This window comes from Haliaeetus leucocephalus, unplaced genomic scaffold, assembly GCF_000737465.1.
Source record: "Haliaeetus leucocephalus isolate CR32 unplaced genomic scaffold, Haliaeetus_leucocephalus-4.0 Scaffold417, whole genome shotgun sequence".
Taxonomy (NCBI): Eukaryota; Metazoa; Chordata; class Aves; order Accipitriformes; family Accipitridae; genus Haliaeetus; species Haliaeetus leucocephalus.
Window position 1 is genome coordinate 8,998,679 of NW_010972853.1, and position 24,780 is coordinate 9,023,458.

General features: G+C 35.9%; 1 protein-coding gene across 2 annotated transcripts in view; it reads right to left on the reverse strand.

Annotated features, from left to right (window-relative positions):
• HEATR5A (HEAT repeat containing 5A) overlaps positions 1-24,780 on the reverse strand; it is a 56,898-nt gene that overhangs the window by 11,395 nt on the left and 20,723 nt on the right. Inside the window, exons 12-26 of one of the 2 annotated variants that reach the window (XM_010574265.1) lie at positions 24,538-24,637; positions 23,660-23,769; positions 19,263-19,426; positions 18,970-19,145; positions 17,479-17,584; positions 16,313-16,503; positions 15,703-15,862; positions 14,456-14,645; positions 13,733-13,902; positions 8,734-8,872; positions 7,414-7,593; positions 6,316-6,555; positions 5,406-5,587; positions 2,670-2,738; positions 2,069-2,248 (exon numbers count right to left, since the gene is read on the reverse strand). In XM_010574265.1, the coding sequence (XP_010572567.1) occupies positions 2,069-2,248; positions 2,670-2,738; positions 5,406-5,587; positions 6,316-6,555; positions 7,414-7,593; positions 8,734-8,872; positions 13,733-13,902; positions 14,456-14,645; positions 15,703-15,862; positions 16,313-16,503; positions 17,479-17,584; positions 18,970-19,145; positions 19,263-19,426; positions 23,660-23,769; positions 24,538-24,637 (2,357 nt within the window). Of the gene's footprint in view, positions 1-2,068; positions 2,249-2,669; positions 2,739-5,405; positions 5,588-6,315; positions 6,556-7,413; positions 7,624-8,733; positions 8,873-13,732; positions 13,903-14,455; positions 14,646-15,702; positions 15,863-16,312; positions 16,504-17,478; positions 17,585-18,969; positions 19,146-19,262; positions 19,427-23,659; positions 23,770-24,537; positions 24,638-24,780 lie in introns of both variants that reach the window. The other variant, XM_010574266.1, reaches the window with a different exon arrangement.

The following is a 24,780-nucleotide window of genomic DNA, read 5'->3' on the forward strand; positions in this document are numbered from 1 at the left end:
CAGTAAAGAATGAAGAGTACAGTCTTGCACCATTTGTAAACTTTGGGTGTTACCATCAGTAGGTTAACTTCAATGTGAGAAGGTTAATTTCCCTAGATGCCTCTCTAGTTATCTGTCCTGGTTTCAGCTGGGCTAGAGTTAATTGTCTTCCTAGTGCTATGCTTTGGGTTCAGTATGAGAACAATGTTGAAAACACACTGAAGTTTTCAGTTGTTGCTAAGTAGTGTTTATACTGAGTCAAGGATTTTTCAGCTTCTCATGCCCAGCCAGCAAGAAGGCTGGAGAGGCACAAGTTGGGAAGGGACACAGCCAGGGCAGCTGACCCAAACTGGCCAACGGGGTTTTCCATACCATGGGACATCACGTCTAGTATAGGAACTGGGGGAAGTTTATATACTAAAAACTATGGGGGGGGCAGGGGCAATGGCCACTCAGGGACTAACTGGGCATCGATCGGTGGGTGGTGAGCAATTGCATTGTGCATCACTTGCATATTCCAATCTTTTTATTATAATTATTGTCATTTTGTTATTGTTATTATTATCATTATTAGTTTCTTCTTCTCTGTTCTATTAAACTGTTCTTATCTCAAGCCATGAGTTTTACTTTTTTTTTTCCCCTGAATCTCTCCCCCATCCCACTGGGCGGGGGGAAAGGGAGTGAGCAGCTGTGTGGTGCTTAGGTGCTGGCTGGGGTTAAACCACGACATTATCAAAAAAGATAGACTTGAGAATGTTTCAGACCAGCAGCCCTCTTTAGTCTCTCCTGAACGCCCCTGGAGGGAAGCTCTTCTCTTCAGCTATAGAGGAAACATAGGAGACCAGTTCAACTAATCTAAAGTTAGCTTTTGTGAGTATCCATCTTCTGCAATTATGATTTCTGTATCTTTTTCAAGTTTGCTAGTTGTAGTGGGTTGACCCAGGCCAGCAACTAAGCAACCACCAAGCCCCTCTCTCACTCCTCCCCGCAACAGAATGGGGGAATTCCTTCAAATGCTGGAAACAAGAAATAGGTAAGATCCTAAGTGAGATGGAACCCCCCAGGGCTTAAGTGAAACATTTGTAAATTACAGGTCACAAAAGCTTATCCCCAGTTTACTTTGTCATAGTTTCTCATATCTGAGATCCAGTAGAAAGTTACACAGAGTTTGCTTTGAAGAATTCTAGTGATCTTAATTATAGACTGGAACAATCTACAGATCTTCACTTCTTACAGTTGAGCCTCACATCTAGTCTGAATTTTGTCTCAGCTTCTGACCAGTGATAGGTTACTGTTATATGCCATTAAAAACCTTTTCTCCATATAATAATTTTAAATTGATCACAGGACTTTATCTTTTCCTGAATAGATGAAATAGACTGATATACTTCAATCTCTCATTGTAAGCATGTTTTCAAGATTTTTATTTCCACTTGCTAGCTTTTATCCAATTGCTTTCCTTTTTGCCAATCCTTTATCAAGTATGGACACCAGAGGTTGGTATGTTTTTCTACAAATGTTCACATATAAGCTACCTGTTGCCTGCTTTCTCCTTCAAAATAGCTCCCTGGTTATACACAGAAATATCATATTAACTACATAACATGCTCATATTTAGCTGGTTATCAGCCGCCAGCATCCAAGGTCATTATCAGTGCTTTCTAAGACATCTCTTCTAGAGATTACATACATTGTTCACATTTTTTATTTTTAAATATCTAACCTTGCATTTACATATACTAAAACAGTTGTTCACATGAGCTGACTTTAAGGCAGTTAGCCAATGCAGGACTGAACTGACATTGTTAACTTACAAGAGCTACCTGTAAGAAATTAAATGCCAACAGACAATGAGAAAAATGACACCTATTTAAGATGGTATGTTCAGTGGACCATCACGATAGCCAGTTATACCATGCAAATTTAAAACAAGTATTGAAATATTAGAACATGTTAAGAAATTCATATTTCTTAAGGACCAGCAATTTCTACTTAATGAAGCACGTAAGAAATTCCAGAAATTCTGTCTGAAAGGTTCTAACTCACCTACCAGATATCCAGACTATCATTACAGAGCTGTTACACTAACCTCTGCCCAAGCCTTAAGCACAGCCAGTATCTCCATAGTTGAGGTGCTTTCATTATATTGTTGACTTTGTGCTTCTTTCCCAGCCTGCACTTTGACCAAAGAGGATACAAGCAACTGGTGAACCCTTCGAAGGTCATTAAGATCACTTACTACACCACTTGCTATCCAGGCACTGCATACCTAGTGTTGTGAAAGAGAAATAATGAGAAACAAGAGCAAAACACCACTGGATACTCTTTTTTCCATCTATAAAATTATGAAAACCAGATTTAACTTCTACTGAGATACAGTTACTCTTGGATAATAATCAATGTTAAATGACATTACAGTTTAGTATACATAAGTAATGAAAGCCAGAAACATTAGAGGGATGTCATAAATAACAGCCAAAGCATCAACAGCTACAAAGTTTATCAAAAGATCTGAAAGTACATAAAATCTTTGAGTTGTTACAATATAGAGCTAACATGGGTGACATTATTTTGTGTGTGTTGGGGATTTGAAGCTAGATGATTTATTTCCTTTTTCTTGTGTGACGTATCAAGCAAAAAGAAAATTTCAGAGGGTCTATTACCTAAGACTTCTGACTTTCAACACTTGCCTGACATGCTTTTGCTGTGACATCAGGAGGAGTTTCAGGAGCAAAGGCAGGCCTAAGTGCTGCTCCAACCTAAAGAGAAGTTATACAACATTTAATACATAGTGAACAATTAACTAAATAATTACTTTTCATAAGCAGGCTTTGTTGCAGTTTTCCTTTATAAAGCATAGTTTCCTTTTCATTTTTCCACAGACCATTTCAGTGAGGTTAAAGAGCAGGGGGACAGCTGCAGTCATACTTTTATTGTTTTGTTTTGCTTACACTGAAGACATGGTTCTCTCTGAGAGGGGGTCTTCAAAGTTGATTCTATTTTTTGCACAGTCTAAAACTGAAACAGAAACCTCTTCCTTTCTGAACTCTTAAATTGGTGAGTGGCCCTCAAAAGAAAAAACAATGTTCCAAACCATGAAGACTTGCCAGACACCAAATGAGTGACATTTCCTTACTCAGAAAGAATACAGATTTAAGGAAACAAACAACTGAAGTTGGTCAACTTTGCAAAGTGAAAGAAGGGGACAGCATAAACTCAATTCACCTAATAAAGAACACACAAACATATACTTACCAGGTTGCAGAGATTTTACCTACTCTCACTGTTGAAAACCATTTCACTAAAGGCTAATGAAAATTTCCATTGCTGCTTTAGCTGATATCTGAAAACTCAGACTTAAGTCTGATGCTCTTTGGGATGAAAATACAAAGTTTAGTACAAGTACTTACAAATACAAGTTTGTGAAAATAAGTTGATTTTAATGACAATTAATGACAGTTTCTTAAGACCTCCTAAAGCTCAGACTTCATTTAAGGAACTTCTGAAGAAGATTTCAGGAAACCATTACTTAAGTCTGGAAAATCTATATCCATCTATTTCTGGTTATTGTTATGTAAAAAAATTGACAAGAAAAAGACTAGATATTTAACTGCTTCGCATCTCTTCAACTTCTATGAAACCGTTGGTGAGAAGATCTATGCATAATATTAGCAGAAACACTTTGTGGCTAGTGAAGGTTAAAAGGAGAATTATTAGCTCTACTTGTGACCTGCTTGATGGTTTTGGACAGCAAGGACAGATGGTGTATTCTTTTTTCCTTGGTAGTTTCAGACTAGATCAAGGCAACTCTTCTTTCCCACAAAGAAGTGCCAGTAGAATAGAATTCTAATTGCAAAAGCAATGTGGGTTGGGATGTCTTCAGTATCATGATCTCTCCATTTCTATGGAAGAAAGTGATCTGACTTATTCAATGCCTGATAGAAATTGAAGAATGGGAGCCAGATGAGGCTTTACACAGCTGCCTGTTATAGGTAACGCGAGTGCAGTCTGGAATGCAAAATGATCAGGACATCTTTTCTCTAAGTCTCAACCAAGACTTAACTGAAATAGACCTTGTGAGTACCATCCACGCTTTTACCTCCTCTAACTTATTTATTGACCAAGATCACCTAGTGTGATCTCTGGTGTGCAAAGGCTACTTACTTCTAAGCAGAGTTTTAAATGATAGTTGTTCCTAATGTTTCTTGCAATAATGCCACACTCTGAAACCAACGCTTTCCAAAAAATCTCCCAATGTTCTATTTTCTTTTTGCTGTATTCAAATAGGGAAGAGGGAAAAATGGTGAAACTTGAAAAACTTTGGGGCTAAAACATTATATGCCAACTGAAAAGATGCTTTCTAAGGAAGTTAAGTCCAAATAAATTAATAATAGTTCCAGCAACAAACTAACTGAAACCCAACTCTAGCATACTGTGACAATCTGACAAATTACAGTCAATGTATCAAACATTCGTTAAAGAACTTCAGTGGAGAAGACGGCCTCTGTAAAAACGCTGGAGTTGTGTGAACAGGACAATGTGGCTGGAGGAGAGGGCCCCGCAGAGGGTGGGACCGCGCTTCTCCAAAGCTGCAATTCCTTATCTTAAGTGACCAGGAGAAGGAGCGCAGCATATGTGCCTGGAGGAGGGGGCCCTACAGAGGATGGGACTGTGCTTCTATCTTAAGCGGTCATGCCAGCAGGGAAAGAGAGGTAGCTCCGCAGTGACCCCCTCCAAAGCTCACCGACTGATTCCAGAGAACCCCGGGAATGGGAACTGCGCATGTTGAGACCATCAACTAACACACTATAAAAGAAGGGAGTTCTCAGTGCGCGCCCTCCGGAACTGGATCTCTACACTGGCTGGGCCAACGCTGGACCCAGGACTGATGAAACCCTTTTTTTCTCTCTTTCTTTCTTTCTTTGTCTGTCTTTCCCTCTTTTTCTTCTCTCTTTTCCACAGTCCCTACACCTCATCCTTTTAAACATAAACCGTTGACCAAGTCTGAGACTAGGAGTGGATCCAGCTGCCCCTAGGCTCCTCTTCGAGGGGTCCAAAAAGCAAGGGGGTCTGCTCTGAACCTCGTGACTCAATGGGAAGGCTCTCCTTCTGACACAGTTTCATGTTCCTTTTTCTGCTTCTTTTTCTACACGTCCCTTCTCTTTTCAAACAGCGGCTTAATGACATGATCCAAGATTCAAACTGATAAGTTCACTTGTACTTGGACAAGGTTAGCTAGGTTGAATAAATGTTGGTTATTGTTTGAACTCCCCTGGTGTCATTTCACCTTAATGCTGACAAAGGAAATCCATGAACCTGAGTTGCTCCAACTTTGGGATGCGACTCATATGCACTACAAAAAGCAAATTTCTTTTGGTGATTAACTGTAACTATAAACTTTTCTAAGTTATTAGCAAGGTGCTTACATTGGCTTGATACTGCTCCAGAATTACATGACCTGGAAACTCTGGTTCTGGAACAGCTGCAAACTTCCGAACAACAATTAGCAATGTTTGAAGCCCAGAAAGACGAAGTTGATCACTGTGATCTGTGGCAGCCATAAAAGCCATACGGATCAAGTCAGCTAAATGCAATACCAAAAAGTCATCTGAAGAGAAAACAGAAATTAAAAAAGAAAATTGTTTTATTAAATTTAGATTTAGACATAATACATTTTACAAGACCGCTCCCAACATTTTCAAAATGTATATGTTACATTTTACCTAACCACATATCAAGGATTCACTTAAGGCAGCTTACACATACAATGATCTTATACCTGGACATCTTATGTTAGCTGATCTAGGCTTCTTTCCATTTGAATGTGGAAAAAAAAGTACTTAGAATAAAGCATAAATATCTTTATGTATAAGGCAGATTTTCTAAAAAAGAGTTTTGAGGAAAACACCTCCAGATAAACATAGAGAGGTACTAAAAATTGGTACTGTGTTTCTACTGGTGATTATGCAAATTATGGAAAGAAAAAAAGTAGAGTTTTTTAGTCATGCTCCCAGATACCAACCTGTGACGTTGTAGGCTGGTGCCACCGATCAATTCTGATTGCCAGTGCTTACGCAGAAACAATGGCTTGCTATGCCTATGCCATGGTACTATAACCAGGAAAGTGAGTGTAAATGCTGCGGTGACATGCCAATATTTTGACAAATAAAAATTGCTCTACACCTTAATAAATATAGGCTTCTAATCAGAGTAATTAAAGGTTTCAACTATTACAATCAACAAATTTATGATGAATTTCACTGAGATGCAAACAGCTAACATTTATTTTAAGCATACTTTGCATTCTGTGAAATTCTTTCAGTGTGTAACACATACCTCTTGAATCACGTTGTTTTCTTTCCTGAGCCAAAGTTATGTCAAAATGTGCACTGCCTGCATTTTCGCACTGGCTTATAATTTTACAAACACACTCTGCAGCAAAAACTCTGGTAGACCATCGTGGGTTACTGAAAGGATGGAACCTCTCATCGCCGTCAGACGTTAATACAGATCCATCATCCACTTTGGCAGTTTCCTCTTCTTGAGTGGTATCTACTGAAGCTACTGTATTGAAATCTGTATTTAGGACACAAGGGGGGAAAAAGAAGAAATGTAATATTCTTTCTTACTGTAACTGAAAACTACAGGAGGCCTCATAAGGAAATCTCTTCAAAGTCATCTCTAACCTCCAACTCACTGTGACTCCCTTCAACCTTGGTGTCTTAAAGTAAATGCTAGAATTAAAAATAAAATGTAACAAAACTGTCTGCATTTGGTTGGTATTACTTGATGGAAGACAAGATCAATACCACAAACGTAAATAAAGAATAGCAGTGAAAGAAGTGAAAGAAAAAAAAAAACATTTTAAAATAAGCATAACACATTAGAAGCTAGTACGTTTCGAAATCAAAACATCTAAATCCAAGAAGTTTTCCTCCTTCACTGCAGGTAAAAGAAGAGAATTCCCCCCCCCAGTATTCAGCACAGTAATTAATTATATCTGCTCAGGAGTTTCATTATCATATACTAGGTCTGCATCATTCCTATTATTAATAGAAGAGAGGGTCTGAATATTTTTCATATAGGTAATTGCACAGGACCCACAAACTCAAATATATTCATTCTGTATTTCCATTTCTGATATGGAAATAAGTTAACATTAGGACTATAAATCAACCAGAATATGAACAGGCAAGACATACTAAAATGTTTACCAAAACTTGTTCAATAGGTATAAGGCAATCAGAAGGGAGAAAGTCATATTCTTTCTGAAAGAACTAAGTTAAAGGGTCCAATGTTTCAATATGAAGGATGATGATACACTTCAAAAACGTCGAACATTCAAGAAACAAGAATACTTTCCCTTAGTGACATACTGTACTACTGCAGGCCTTATTTTCATTGTGTTCTCAACTACAGTGTATTAGGACTTACCAGCTGAGGCAGCAAGAACATCTTTACAAAGCTTCAGCCAAAAAGAGAGCTTTTCAACTGCCATTGAAGTAAGCATATGAGTCAGAGTCTCTTTGATATCTTGGCACAATCTTTGATCCAATTCTTTGTCCAGCAAGCCCAGCAATGCCCCCTCCAAGCCTATTTCTCTGATGTTAACATCTGCTAAGAACAAAGTCTGTGAGCTGAATGCTGTCACATCACAAAACTGCAGTAATGACGACAGAAACCCCACTGAAGGTTGCACACAGGGTATCTTGTGAACAAGTATCTAGCTCTGAAATACTTTTGAAATAATAGTATTAATTGCTTTAATACCATATCTAAATCATCTCAGTACAAAACAAACTTTGAACTTTTACAGAAACATACTAACAACAGAAAGAAAGTTAGCTCAGGGAAAAAAAAGAATCCTACTCTGAATTTCATGGCATTACCATCACCATAGCATCTGAGCTCCTGAAAAAAATTATCTTTGGCCATCTGATTTTTTACACTGAGTCATAAGGTAATTCTAAAACAATGTTTTAACTTGAAAGGGAAGTTAAAATTATTCTCCAACATAGCTCAAAACGAGACACATGGAAATAATTTTTTAAATGAACATGACCAATTTTTATTTGTTCAATATTACCAATTTTAAAAATCAGGAGTTTTACAAAATGGCTATAGCCTATCTTTTCTGAAAATTTCCAAATGAGCTTGAAATGAAATCCAAAGTGAAATCATTTATTACCACCATTCCCTCACAGGAAGGCACATGAGGATGAACTAGTGATCATTCTCAGGCCTTTTAGCAAAAACCCAAAACCTTAGGATGTTAAAAATTCTAGGGACCCTAGCTGATCATTACTTAACCAGTTCTCCAAAGAGGTCAACAGAAACTTTCTTCAACAGGTTTTACACACCTTCCCTCAATGACAGATTTTTAATTTAAGAAGAGATTTATGCAGGAAAATAGAATTATGAATATGCATGTAAAATGCAGGACTATGAAGCAGTTACTACAACAGCTACTGGCTAGATAGGCTTAGGTTTCTCTGGAACTCCACTTGCATTTTCTCATTTAGTGACCCTTACTATCTACAGCATATGAAAAGCAATAGAATCTTCATTTTATCACTAAGAAATGGTTTGGATGCTTCTATAATTTGGTACTATATAGAGAACTGAAGCAGAAAAACTATTTTGAGTTAAAGATTTCAAGAATGTAGCAAAGTTTTCATACCCATAGCAGAGTGTGTTTAAAATTCACTATCAGTGTGTCACAAGCTCTTTGATCTCAAAATTTCAATACCTTACCTGGAGTAAAATCTTCTCTGCTCTCTTTAACTAACGCAACAGCATATTCTGATACCTCGGCAGCTTCTCTTTGCACAAGTTGACGTAAGCAAGCTACCACTGCACGCCTCAATAATAAGTATGAGCTACAGAGATTCACCTGAAACATGCAAGAAGAAACAGTTAGATGGCTAACAAACCTTTATAGCAATACCTCAGTAAGGCCAGTATTTTCTGAACAATAGCAGTTATGACAAATCTGTTAAGTCAGTAAGCATGTAATTGATGCTTTTTTTGCTCAGCTTCCCCAACCGCCCCCCCCAAAGCTTTTGCAACTCCTGTAATCAATTTTAACATATTAGTACTTTTAACATTTTCTCTCCAAAGGTAACTTATAAGACTGGTTTGGAACTGGATCCAACTACCACCAATATGAGTAGAAAGACCCCCATTAACTTCAATGACAGCTGAATTGCGGTCTCAATGAACAATTAACTTTATGCTTTGACTACAGGGTATATATAATGGGCTTGAAAACTCAGTGCAAGAGAAAATTACTCAAATCATCCTCACACGTAACTAGAGAAATGCCAGTGTAACCAAGGGTAAGACAGTCAATCAGGCTTTAGTAAATCTGAACTCCATGCATGAAAATAAGTTTATAAGAAAGAGCAAAGAGAACACTGCTGCAATTTCATCGCAAAAAATACTATATACTCAGTTTACATTAAATTACATTTTAGAGAAGGTGAGAGGAAGGGTGAGAGTTACTGGTGAATGTATCACACTGAGACAAGTCAGCTCTCCTGAGCAGTTTCTAGCAAAAAAGTTTAGAGCATCACCATATTTTAACACCACCAGGCCAGTGTTTGCTTTTTGTACTGAAAAATACATGATAACTGATTAATTATTACAGGAACAAGGAAAAATACTTTAAAAACCCAAGTATAGCCTCAAGGTTTTTTTGTTAGAGTGGAGCTTTCTGATTTTTATTTGCTTGCTTTCAATTTTAAGAACATTCTGAAGGGGATTCCAAAGATACAGTGAACAAGCTGTGTGGCCAGGCAAGATGGCTGCACAAATATTTATGCAGCTTCTTTTAAATTAAGTTTAGGTTATTATCAAAAAAGTCATTCTCTACAACTAAGCAATTGTGTACGTTTAGCTGTCACCATCCTTAAAATAGACAGAGCTGAGTGTCTGCTGCAGAAACCTTGTGGTAAGGTCATGCTCCTCATTCGTCAGCAACAGGTCAATATATGTTAGTCAAAATGACTAATATATATTAGTTAACATACAGTTAAAAAGAACAATTTAAGGACAAAAAAGAGTAAGTGGTACAGAATTTCAGCTTTGCTACATTAACAAAACTAAGCTTCGTCTTCTGAATTTCTGTGCATGCACATGAATCTACTCAGAATTACATATTTAATACACACAAAGATACACTCTCTGCATAATTCTTCTAAAAGAAAAGAAATCTGATTCAATAAGTATGTCTGCAAGATACTTTAACTGAAACTTAAAAACAACAAGTGAGGCTTTTAATGCAACATTTATGCAAGCAGACTACATGTTCTACTTCAAGTTGGACATGCATAAATTCCGTGCTCATTTTTAATAGGGAAAGAAAACAGAGGATCCAATTCAGGCTACTGAATAATGCAAGATGTACATTTTTCATCTCTCTCATTCTCTCACATTCTAAGCAGGGGACAGAACTAAATAACAGACACAAAATGCAAGCATCACATACAAACTTAAATGGACAAACAGTTCCCCTTCTGTGCTTAACACGTTAAAAACAAAATTATGCCTCACTAAGCACATAAATGAAATGTATGTCTGCCATCTGCAGAAAGTTAGGAAGGGTCTGGTTAGGATGACAATCAAATGTCACTTGACATGCTAAAAGAAATTACATTAAAATGGTTAAAAGGAAAAGATAAAAGATAATAAAAAACACCACTGCAAACTGCAAAAGTTTAGGATTAACAAGGCACAGGGACCTACCAACACAGAATTATCCAACAAGATTTCCTGCACAAAAACAAATGACAAACCAGTCATGACAAAACCAAAATATAGATATCACAGTGATACCAACCACACATGGAGACTGTTACACGTAAATTCAGCATATATTAAAATTCAGATTCTTATCTCAAACATACCAAAACCCTAATTTGCTTAGTTCATTTACATTATATTTAATATTGAACTCACTTAAATTGGAAGCCAGCTGCCCCTAAAATTAGATTTAAACAGTACCAAGACAACAGCATAGCATAGTTATTGACATTGTATACTTATCGTGTTTCAAAATACCTTTAATGTCTTGCAGCTGAAAACTGGTGTTTACATCCTAAGCTTACACACATAAGCTCTTTAGAAGTCTGTGCTCACCTAGGTTAGCTTTAGAGCTAATGTTAGACATGATTAAAAGCATATGATTTCGATTCCACTGGAGCCAAGAATTTAACTGACAGGATAAGCATTACTGTTAGATGCAAAGCCCCATGAAAAAAAGATCCTATTGACAAACAAGGAATACTTTCAGAAGCTGAAGAAGGGAAGCTAGATAATGACAGATACATGTACAGAGTTTAAAAAAAAAAAGGCAAAAAAAAGCAAGCCAGTGAAGCTGTGTATCCATTGCCTGAGTCATGTTTTGTTAGTGCTAGCATAGTCACAAACTGGATGGTCTAAATACTTTGGGCACCTGAACCATCTCATGCTCTAGAGGGTGGGAAGACAGGTGGAGGAGGTAGCTTGCAGCTGTTGTGTTGGCATGCCTAACGCTACGTTTATAAAGGAAAAAAAGAAAAAAGAGACAAGAAAAGAAAAGACAAGGGGGGAAGAAGAGGGGGGAAGAGGATGTCCTTTCAGAATTTTAAAAAGGCAAGTTTGAAGACACAGAAATTTTCCAGAAACCTTAGGAAAAAAGGGTGGAGAGAGGAGCTAGTTCAAATGTAACTAAAAATAAAATTAAAAAAAAAAATTCTTTGCACATTTGTTTTCAAGATTTTGTGAGTGAGAATTCATGTTTCTATGGACAGAAGGGGAAAAGATCACTTATCTGACCACAGATTCTTTGCCTCTTCTGTTTTTCTGCCTTAAATAAAGAATGCAGTGGTGAATATCCACAGTATCTAGTGCCAAGCTTTTATACTCCACTTCCCCTTAAGACTTCAAAAAGCATTGCAAAGGAGGACAGTCACACCTTGTTCTCTACTTGCAGAAATTTAAACTCATGTAGAATGACTTGCTGAGGGTCACCTTGCAAGCCAACAACAGTCAAGAGCAGATTTCAGGTCCAGTTCAATAGTTTATTCTGCTTTCCTAGTGAGATGGTGATTTAGTGGGTGGAAACTACATGGATGGATGGTGAGTTTTGCAAATGCAGAAGTCTGCTTGTGCAATGATCTCACAGACTTGCAAAGCACACACTCAAACTTTCTTTGTTTATGACACTCTTGAGAGACTATTAACGTTTACTGAATTGTCAGTATCAGCAATATTGGCCATATTTCTGTAACAAGTTAATGAGAATGAGAAAAGTTCATCCATGTAAGACCACTGACTTTGGTGGACTCCTCCCCCGTGAAGCTCACAATTGTTTCTGGGATAGAGGTGAACACACACATGTATACAAATGCACGAACACACACACTCGAGCCACGAACCATGCTTCTTCTTAAAGTACTGTATGAAGTACTTTGAGTCTATTTGTAAAACCAATAAAAATCAGTAATATCATATAGACAACTTTATCACGACATCCTCTTTATTAGTAGGTACTTGCTATTAGTTAGAGAGATCATACTGTACATGGAAGCAGACTGTACATGGACTTACATATGATCCCAAATGCTAATACATCCTCTGAGCACAAGAGTGACTTATATGATTTGTTGTGATTTTGTCAATGTAAGAAAAACTGTGTTTTACCCAGAGAAGAGAAAATCATAGCTGGTATATGTTAAAAGAAAGAACACTTCAGATGAGTTCCAGTTCTTCTGCAACTAGTATATCTATGCCTAACCTAATGTGAGGCTGAAAGAGCTTCTCCTTCAATTTTTCCTGGCTCCCACAATCATGTTTCTAGTCAAACTGAATAAAGATAAATAGAAGGAATCTAAACTTTATACAAAATCAATATATGGTTACTAACGATATACAAGTGCTACCCAGGGGAAGATGTGAATAAGAACTGTGTTAAGATAAACAAGAGAGATTAAAAAAAACCCACCATACTTTATTATTGTCTCTGATTTTTTGTTGCTCACTGATTTACAGGGAGACTAGATGGTCTTATTTAAAAAAAACAAAACAAAACAAAACACACACCACCCCCCTAGCTAGCCCCTGAAAACCCACCAAGGCTAATAACTACCAGAAGATTATTTTTGCTTTTTTTATAGAACTAAGTGCTTCAGAACAGCAGCTATTCAAAAAGACTTAGTTTGACTATTACTTATGTGTCAGAAATTTTTATATTGACTGCCAAGAAATCAGTACACTGAAGCATTAGTGCTACAGAAATTACAAAATAGAGAAATCTACAATTTTTCACCATCATTAAAAAACAAACCCAAACAAAACAATTCTCGGTAATTAGTACACACAATTTTTTTTAAATCAGTCCTTCACCTGAGACATAAAAAACAGCAGAGGAAAAAAACTGGCCAACATAAAATAGCTGGTAAAAATCCAGCACCAAGTTGTAATGGATGGTATATCCTGCCAGACAACTGGCCTTAATAAGAGCAGCAGAATGCACTTGCAAGCAGTTCAGAAGGCCAAGTTTTCTACAGAATGTGCTCATCTTGTAAAGGGGAAGCAGAAACTGGGGAAAAAACTGAAAAAAGAGACAATACTTACCTGTAGGAGGATATGAAATACCTCACCACTACACAATGATCAGTTTCTCTGGTTAAAGAAGCATCTGCATTTTTTAAGTGTTTCTGAACAAAATGTTTTAAAATACAAGGATATAGACTAGTAAACGTATACTCACACATAGGCAGCTTACAAGGCTAGACAAGTTGACATGTCGAGGAGCAAACATGTGAAGCTGCTGAAGGCAAGAGATGGCTTGAGCCTGAACAAGGCAGTCAGGATTATCCTGCATCACTGCACAGCCAAGAAGGCAGGAAGTTCTTAAGGCTGAAACTGTCGTGCTGCTGCCTATATTTGGAAGAAAAAAGGGGTTTTGTTTTTAAAACATCAACTCTTTTTTTCAAAAACATGATAACCTGCCTTTTTTCCAAACCACCTGTGACTTTCATCCTCTTGAAGGATACTTTCTATATCTGTGTTATACTCCAATATCAATGAGTAACAGTCACATTGCTCTCTGGAAATTTCAGTGTCCAGCTATCTAAAAGTTGATTTAGATGCAAATTTTAAATGTCTGTATCATAACCAAGAAATAGACTGGCTCCTAACTCTTGAAATACGAATACTTTCCATTTTCATGCCAGATGTAAGGATTTTCAACCCAAGGGAACCAGTTTGTGTTCTCCAAACACAGGAAAATATGTCAAAAAGAGACTATTTTTGGAAAATTAGCAGTCATGTCATCTTGATTGCATAAACTCACGGCCTGTGAAATATTGTCTTAGAACAAGCAAAAAACTTAGCATGCAATTATTTTTTGATAAAATTTGAATTACATGTTCAAAGTTTAGCAATGTTGTTGCTAAACCAAACAAAGCTGATGCTATTGTGTGTTGCATACCTTGCAACTCAGGGCCCAGCGTGGTAATAAGTGCATTTAAACAGCGACCAAGGCTTTGGTGAACTTCAGTGTAAGCAGGAGGCACAGTCAACAACAACATGAGAACAAGAGATAAGGTAGGTTCCACATGCACATGGTACAAGGGGCCAGCTAAATCTACTATCAGTGCCAGAGAGTGTAATGCCCATGCCTGTAAAATAAGAGAAGCAGTCATGTAGTGTCTATATGATAGAATAAACATAAGATCTTTTTAAAATTCTATAGTTCAAGTGAAATTCAGTAATTAAGTGTAATAAAAGTTGCACTTTTAGTTTCCAAAGGGACAAATAGAGAAGTTATAGAAAGAAACTTTAAGAACCTGATGCTTAATAAGCCATTTTAAATATTTTACAAGGAACTATACATTCTGCAATGAAAGAACCATTTTAAATTTGTTATTGTTAATTAAAAAAAATTAATAGTAAATATTCCTTAAATACATTCTACTTTTTGTAAAATTTCTTATAGTTTCATGTGCAAGAACAAGAGAATTATGAAAAAATACTACAACAGTTGCTGAAACAACATGCTGTTTTAGTCTCAGTTACTTTGCACCAATAGCCACATCTGTTTCATGTCAACATACAGTTAATCTCTGTGTGAATATATTGTAGATAAAGCTTAAAAAAATTCTTTGACTAAGATTTAGACAATTATATGGAATACACTCAATGTCTTTTAAAGCTGTTCTGATAGATAACAGTTTTAGCCACAGAGAAATAATTTGAATTAGTCTTCAAAACACCTTGCCTTATTCAAGGAAGTATATTGACCAATTTCTACAGCATTCAGGCTACAAATCCATTATTTACTACATAACCCTTCAACAAAAAATGCTGTGAGGTAAAGATCGTAGCAGAGAAAAAAACTGCCGTGAACAAAAAAACGTGGGTACTATCTAGTCAAGGTCAAGATACAGGTGAATGTGAAATTAATCCATTCCTAAAACATCAGATATTGTTTTTGAAGCCAGCATATTTTAGCCTCATGACGATTAAATAAGAACTTCCCGTATCTCATCATAGTTCTTGCTTGGAAGGTCGATTTTGAGCAGGGGCTATGGTTTTCATTGCCTTTGCTGCTCCAGCCATCACCTGTGAGGTATGCCTAAGAGGTTGTGAAATGTTATTCTTACAAGAAAAAATTTATACTCCAGATTATAAATCAGTTAATTTGTCACTTATCTAAAAATGTTACGTTACAAGTACCTGCACATCAGGAGAAGTGCTGTCCTGAGATAAAGTATAAAGGATTCCAACACATGCATTCAGGTGCTGAGTAGAACCTATTCCTCCTAAGTATCTATACAGACATCCCAGAGCCAAAGAATGACCTGTTCTTGATACCACATCCCTAGCAGATTTTAGCCTATGAATTATAAGAAAGCTGTTAGTGTAATCATCAAGACTGATACTATGTAATAAACACATCTACAAATGGAATTTCTAGTATATAATCAGGAAAATATTTTATTAGACACTGTTACATTGCCAAAATTCTAAGTTCACTTGTCATCTCTTATCTGAAGGAAGTACCAAAAATATTTTAGGTATACTTAAATGATGTGGCTACAACAGCAGCCAATTTAATTTATTTGAAAGTCTACATGCTTACTTACACAATCTTCTTAAAGATCAGCAAAACTAAGAAATACATGCAGAAGTCAGGCAGTGCTTTTTCCTATTAATTTCTGAAGTGACATCAAATTCATGAAGGAAACCAGTTTTCCAAAATTATCATCATAATAGGGGCCAGGTAGGTTTCTCAAACATTTTTATAAACGTAATCAGTAATTTACCACACTTTTTTTGAACTTACTTGTCAAAACTGACTTGTGCTAATCCAGCAGTGAAGGCACTGTCAGAAACCACCTGTGCCAATCTGGCCAAACACTCTGCAGCAGCACATCTTAGGAGTGGGTTATTGCTTTCCAAGGCACTCATTACTACTGCCAGGGCAGACCTTCTAACTTCTTCTGGACCTAAACTTCCCTTGCAGTTAGCCAAGTGCTAAAAACAGATATTAAATATATTAAACAGCAAGACAGTATAGTAATCAGAATGTGCTTTTCTGTCAGTCATGCAAAAATTACAAGACTGCCAGAAGGAATTTGATTTTCTTCACCTTTTATCTGAGGAATTTCTCTATTTTTATTCGCTGTTTTGAGAGTTAGAAGCCTAACTCCACGTAGGTGTACATCATAGCACAACATTATCATATCAACATTCTGATTTTAAGAAATACTGGATAGATTGCAGTAGAACCCAATAAACCAACACACTAGTATAAAATTCAGGAAATAATACAAAAAAGAAACCCAGTGAAAACAAAACAATGATACAAAAAAAATCCCAGGTCAAAAAAAGAGTGTAAGCAAAAGCTACAGCAGTTATCTGGATTGCATATTAAATATGCCCCAAATTTACAAATATTGTAAAATGAAAGGTCTTGCCTATTCTGAAAACATTTTGCCTTAGTTTGAAGAAAGCCTAAGAAGGGAAGAATGAAAACTGCACATGAACAGAGTAAAATACAAAAAAAGCATTAGGGAAAAGCAACAAATGGCAGATAGTTATGAGATTACTTTATTTCACCAATAGTTACTTTTTTATTTATACAGTAAGAAATATGAAAGAGACAGTGATAAAGACAGAAATGATACAAACAGATTTTTCCATCTCTCTCCTATTTGAATGACACTAGTATAGAAGATAGTATAGTACAGTGTACTAGAATGGGTTTCCCTAACCCTTTAATATTAAAAAAAGGGAAAAATTAAACTGTGACTCTTCAGCACTTAAGAAAAGTGTGACATCACAAAACAATATATTGTCACAGAAAACAGGAGTGATCTTCAGCTTGACTGTTAATCAAAACAAGAACTTCTGTGTAGACACATTTGAACCAACAGATGCCATGTTTTGGTAACAGAGAGAGAGAGAAACAAAAGAGAGAAACAAAGGAGAGAAACAAAGGAGATTTACCTTTAAGGAAGTAGAAAAGGCTGACACAACATTTAGCTGTACTATTTGTTGCCGTGATCCTTTTGTTTGCTTTATGGAATTCAACAGATGTTCTAACACCTGGAGCCTTAAACAAAACCAGAGAAGAAACCACAGAATTAAAAATTATGGAAACAAATCAAGCTTTTTTATTTTATTTTAAAACACAAAACAAAGCCTACATATTTTAGAAACAGAGGTGCAACAAACCTATTACCTTAACTCTTGAGCATTTTCCTTCAACTGGCATCCCTGTCTACTACAAAAAAATTTTGTATTCCATATTAGAATAGGTAATAACGAACTTTTTGCCTTTGTTTCCTTATAATGTATGTATTCACAGATAATCACTTATCTCTAAGTAACATTAGACAAATGTTATTAAAAGGAACTGTGTATGGGAATGATGCATTTTGACTTACAATTGAGAAAGGAGGAAGGAAAAGAAAAAGAAAAGGAAAATGCAGTTATCTGCAGCAATTAGTTCAGGTCTTGAGAAACAGGTGAAGAAAGCAAACCAGCAACCTGGTGACAGTAGGGGCAAAAAGCCCAGACAAATAGAAAAAAAAAACCCCACACAAAAAAAGCTGTAGGTGAAGACAGAATAAGGAAGTAAATGCAAGCCAGAAGAACATATTATAAGGCAAGTGGCAATTTTATTGGCAGGCATGCTCATATCCAAACAGCTGCCTCAGCATTACACTAAATCCTGAGCATTCTAAACAGTGAAGACATCAAGACTCAGGAGTCATATACTAAGCACTCATCCCTCACAGGAAATTACAAAACCATCGCCACCTATAATGATTGTGATCTGAGCTCTAACTATCGTTGGCTTTGAAAATATAAGGCTGTTTAATTTAAAAATAATTGATTTGCTCTAAATGCTGCATTCAAGAAAATTACCAGCAGCACACAGAATAAGCAACAGCATGCAAAAATCTTGAGCAATTTCATGCCTCAGCAATTGGTGTGCTTATAAATGTGAAACAAACCAAAATGCCATGTGTGCAGTAGGAAGATACATACACACACACAAACACACTCTTGTTGCTTCCCATCCATTTTTTATAAAGAATGAGGCAGGATAATGGTTAAATTTTACTGCAGCTTCCTACCCCTTTTGTCCCTCTTTGGTTTTAAGGCATTAAGTGCTATAATAATTGTGTAATATCTCTTAAAATAACTTCTATTTTGATCTGACTGTTGAAACAAAACATAATTTTTCTTGGTCAACAGAATTTATTATAATGACAGTAACCTCTTACTGGATGTGCCTTTTCATCGTGAGTAACTTTAAACAGAAAGTCTAATAATTTATTAGTCTGAATTATATTAGTCAGATGGTTTACAGAATCCACTTATACAATGCATTATTTTTTCAGAATTGTTTTCTTCTGTGTTTAATCTCAAACACTGTGATCATCTTTCAGCATCTCCAAAGTTCCCCAACAGTTACAATTACTACTTTACCTGTGAGATTCTGCTACATGAGAAAACATAACTCCAAAAAGACGAGTTGCTGCACTGATAACAGACAATACAGGAGGTAGCGGTTTAGGTACTGAATCACCTTTTGCAACTTTCTCATAAATTGAGTAAGGGTCATATTCCAGGCTGCCGCCAGCTATGCTGTTACCTAAAAGGAGCTGTAAGAAGGAAAAAAGTGATAACCATATTTCTGACCAAGTCAAAACCAGCACTGACACAAATAACTAGAACTGTATGCAAATATAATACCACCATTATACTAGATCAAAAAGTACCTGCTCTTCGATAAATCGGTGGTCAGTCTCCTGCAGTAAGGGACCGAGTAAAAGGAGATCATTCTCATGACAAAGGGATGGAAGCAAGAATGTCGAGGCATCGATCTGGCTATCTGGGACAGTCAAGTCAGACACTAACTCTTTTAGAACAGCACAGAAGCTTCCTTTAAATTAAAAGGAAAAAATTTCAAAATTTTCAGTTAATTACTTTCCACAAGCAACTTTGGGAGCAAGATATTTATACTGAAATAGCAACATCCATCTAACATTTTTCTTCAGTCTTCAAATCGTTAATTGGAGAACACTCTTGCTACAAGGGAAACAAAAAAAGCACTACCTAAGATAAGCAAACTAAGCACATAGAGCAACCTAGAAGCAGAAAAACAGAGACCTTTACCTTCACAGAAGACATAATGCCATACAACTGCTAATCCAGTAAGGTAGTTACATTTACAATTAAAGTAGAGGGAAAAAGGCAGTTACAAGCACAGGCATATTTTCTCCTATTTCCTGAAAATTAATGCTGTGGAATGTATTACATAACCACGCAGGAGTACTTGGACTTGACAAGCAGATGTAATTTAAAACATCCATAAGTCTGATAAATAACCAAAAGCTGCAGAACATACTCCCCTATTTCAGGAGTTTGCACTCAAAAAGCAAAGCATGAGGAATTTACTGTAGGTTACATTATGATAATTTACAGTGGTAGTTAAAACTTTAGCATATTTTTGTACATAATATTTCAGACAAGATTGTACATTATACATAAACAACAACATTAGGCATTCCAAGTCAGACTATTTTAGGTTATTAAAACAGCCCCTGCAGTGAGAGAACATTTCCAGTGCTGAACCACGCATGATGAGAAAGGTCTGGCTTATCTGATAAGTAAGTTGTGTTGAAAAACACTGCAGAACTGATCGTAAAGAACGTACACGGTCTTTTTGCAAATATTACATAAGAATTTACCTCCAGAGCATTAAGACTGCAAAGTCAAGTCCTCATGAATTGGGGAATACCAGCATTAAGTGGGGCTTAACTCCACATATCCAGTTCTTTGCATTCAGTTTTGTTGTTAGATGATCACACAATTACCCATTTGCACTAAAGTTGCTTATAATTTTTCAACACATGGAAGTTCCAAAAAGCAGGACAAAACAGTTATCAGCACCTCATGAGCACAAGCAGAACCATTTGTATAGTTGGAGCTGGTAGCTGCAACCAGATATTTTATCCTTCCTGAATCTTGAATCCATTCTGAGAAAGCTGACTTCCTCTCCCCTACCCCCCCCAAAATCCTGTCCCCATCAGCCTCTCTCCCCTGCAGGCATCTGTTGCTTTGCCTGCCTCTCTGACTAATTAGCAAGTATGTCATTTTTCCCAAAATGCTTAACTCAAATCTAAATGCAAAAGGTTAGCACTGTCAAATGTATTCCAAGATGCACAGATAGTGTGTGAAAGGGACAGAAATTGAGCCTTTTAAAAAAACACAGTAATTAAAAACAGCAACTAGAAACTGCTCTTACATTAATTATTATAGATCACAAAAAAAAATTAAAAAATCCCCTTTCTATGAAAACAGCTTTTCAAATAAAATTGGAGATACTCAGCAATTTTTAACCAAATTAACATTTATTTTAGTCCCAGACACTTAGCCATCCTTAACATGTCAAATAATATTAGATCAATGCAAAGCAGTTCAAAATTTTGAGCCAGAATGCTGTTGCAGCATTCTAGCTATTCATCTCATCCTATTAAGAAAGAGAAGTGAATGCTTGTATTCAATTTTATGGTTTAGACAGTGGAACATAACAAGCACAAAAAGCTGAAGAATGAAAAGAACCCTAATGAGTTTTCTGACAAAACACATTAATTTCAGACTACAGAAAACATCAACAAATCTAATAATCAAAATTCAAACTACTGATATGATTTGTGTGGAATTCTCAAATTGGACATTACAATAATCAAAGTTTTATATTAACTCACAGGAAATAAATGTTTTAGCCTCAAAAACATGAGCACATTATAATCCAAAACCAATGACACATGAAAATGATCACAAATATGAATCATCATCTGAGAAACAGAACCAGCTTTTCCCAGCTTAACAAGTTCATGCTTAGGATCAGCTAAATTGCAAAGTCTTAACTGTTCACACATGGTAGAAGACAGCAACTAAAACATGTTAAATATTCAAGTTAACCTAATACTTTCTTCTCATAACTGTCATTGCTGAAATAATGCTAAAAATCAGCTACTAGTCCTGCACACTCACAGTAAGCCTTCATAAAATTCTGCTGTTTCAGCAGATATTGATTTTTAGTGATGACAGAAAGCAGTAAGAGAAACACTGAGAGGCAGAGAGAGCAGGAAAGGACCAAGCAGAGCCTAAACAAGTTCTAGTATCTCAGGCCTCAGAAGTCTAAAGGTTTGAAATGAAAAAAAGGCTTGGAGATATGAATAAAGAATCTGTTCTCAACAGTTTATTTTGCTAGGTATTTTGTTTTGTTCCTCTTGTGCTAAAGAAAACAAGCTTTGTACATTATTTGCAAACACTAAAAGCTTGAGTTACAACTCCTGGTACATGTCCCCATCACCAATTTTCTCAAAAAGAAACAACTTGCAGGTTTCTAGCCTCTGGCTGACTACCCAGATCGAAGACAATGAAAAGAGGAGAAATAAAATCATTAACTGGTGAAAGCTTCTCATTCAGTGTGTCACTCTGAGCCATGCAAAATGTGCCAGGCTGTGCAACACAAGAGTACTCCTAATATTCTTCCTAGTGATAATGACTAAAATTAGACATAGAAAAAAAGCATCCTGAGTTCCACAATCATATTGTTTTCCCAAATAATTTATTTTAAAAAATCCTAGTATTTGCAAAGATATACAGCCTCAAAATTTCATGACTGCATGAAGCTGTCACTGGAAATAATATGGAAAGAACGGTATTTGTTTGAAGCTTTACCATAAAAACTTTTTTTGCATTTTTAAATTATGCATACTTATATGTTGAAATATATAACACAGCTTGAAAATAAGCTCTGGCAATATATGCATTTCCAGTCTTTCCCCAGTCTCATACTGCTGTCTTACAAACAGATGCACAACTCTGAGACTACATCTCTCAAACTACTGTTTGGATTCTAAGGCTATTTACAAAGCTTTCAGCAGGCTGACTACTTATTTATAACAAACCTTTTAAACTTTTTCTTTATTTATTGGTTCTAGCATGCAGCATCCTCACCTAGGATGCTCTCACAAAAGTCAGGCTTTGCAGGTCACGCTGTAAAACACTGTATATTTTTCAATAAAATTAGACCATATGCAAAAATCCCAAACACACCAAGAAACTGCCAAACCCACCCGTATCCAAATATTTGTATTCTATAAAACATCACCCCTGTAATAAAAGAAAATAAATAACTTGCTTTAAGGGATGGAGGTTTTCAGTCTTTTAAGCCCAAGTCACAAATGAATCTTATACACTATGCTTCAAGTGTTATATACAGACTTCTAATGTGACAACAGCTTTAAGGCAAAGGTCAAGGATTTGTCCTTATGAAGATTCACTTCGCAGTTACCACTAGATGGAGCAGATTATTTGAGTAACGATTCCTTCCCTCCATGATACAGAGTACACAGCCAATGCCTGACTGGCCCATACTCTCTCCGTCCTGATGAGACACCCTGTACTTCCCTTTACAACTGTCAAAACCACTCTGGTTCCTTATTTCAGTCCATACAGTACTCTGTGGCAAACAATTTAAAGACAACAAAGGTATTTATTGTTTTAGTTGAACTGTTAGACCTAACTACAGTGCATAGTTATTGGACTAGAGGATTAGATTTTAAATACTGCTAGTTATGTTCTGCTACAGAAAAGTAAGTCTATCTCCAGATTTTGTTGAAATTTTTCTTTAAATACAACCTTTTTATCCACAATCTGCACAGGATCAGATTAATATGTCTGTAATATGTAAGTCTACTTGAAGCAATTAAATTAAACTCTTTAAATTTACTATATGCAATTAGTTTATGCTGAGATTACACCTTTTGGATCTAGGATTCAATGGAAAGTAAAACAGGCAAAGAAAGTCAATTCTTCAAATAGTTTAAAATCGCAATGTTGTCTACCTTCAAGTTTCAACCAAAATTAGGACGAAAGTCTGCATTTGTAACAGGAGAGGGGAAAAAGAGGATCATAAACACTATCTTTTCAAAACCATAGTGACTTCACTACAATTTCATCAAATTTAAACACAGGGAATAAAATTTGTTTATTAGAAATTGTGGAATTAATTCTTGCTAGCTGAATATATGTTGAAAAAAGTCTTAAAAATGAGCCCATGGTATTTTTAATGGATTTCTCTTTGTAAGGAAATACATACCTTCATAAGTCTTTGGAGGCAATACTGCAAGTAATTCATAAAGTTTATGTCTGTAAACCGTTGATGGTGTTTTTAAAGAATTTCCGTATGATTTATATATTGAAGAAAGCCTTAAAATATAAAAAGCACATCAGAGATGTTGAAGACTTTAAGCATTATGCAACACTCCAGTTTCTTTTGTACAACTCTACTGAATACTTTTAAAATCTATATACATATTGTAAGTACAGTTTTGATTTGCATTACCAATAGTAAGCAAAACAATTTATTTCACATGTTCTGACAGAATGTCTGTTCTCCATTCCCAGCCATTATTTTTATTTAATACTAGAAAAATAAACAAGGCTTTCTATTTCCTTTGACTGTACCTATATTTATTATAAATAACTTTTTTTGTGGATATATCTCTGTAAGTTAATGTTTAGAGCCCAAATACATTAAATCACTACCTATTCTGAAGGCAAAAGTTTAAAAATTATTAGACCCTTTCCAGCTTAGCTCTGAATCTAAGCATAAAAAATGCCCATATCTAAAACTGTTTGTCCAAGTTTATTCTTGAGTTTTGGGTTTTATTTTATTAAAAATGACCACGTGGAAACACAAATGTGTATGTTTGATTAAAAAAGCAGAATAAAAACACTATCTTAACAAAATCATGCAATAACTTCTTCCCTAGCTCTTTTACACAATACTGGAATCTGTGAGACACATGATGATGCCAGCTAAAGTCTTCAGCTATACAGCTGAATTCTATACTCTAATTTTTGTACCTTGCAAAGAAAGTTCTTTAGAAAGCACACTAAATCAAATACAAGAAGATTACTCTGTAGCTTTTCCAAAACCAGAATTTAATTTAACAGTTTTATGCACACACTTACTGTGTCAATAAATCAACAGCACTAGGAAGAGGAGGAAGAAGTCTCTGAACAACTTCATCTGTAAGAAGACCAGCACAGTGGGAAACAAAGCTTTTGATAGCTAGAAAAGGAATTGGATTTTAACTTAGTGTGAGATATCTAGAAGAAAAAAAAATCACATTAGTGAAGTAATCACACTATTACCTCACTAATAATTTACAAGTAGAAGAAAGCATGCAAAAAAATTTAAAATACTTTTACCAA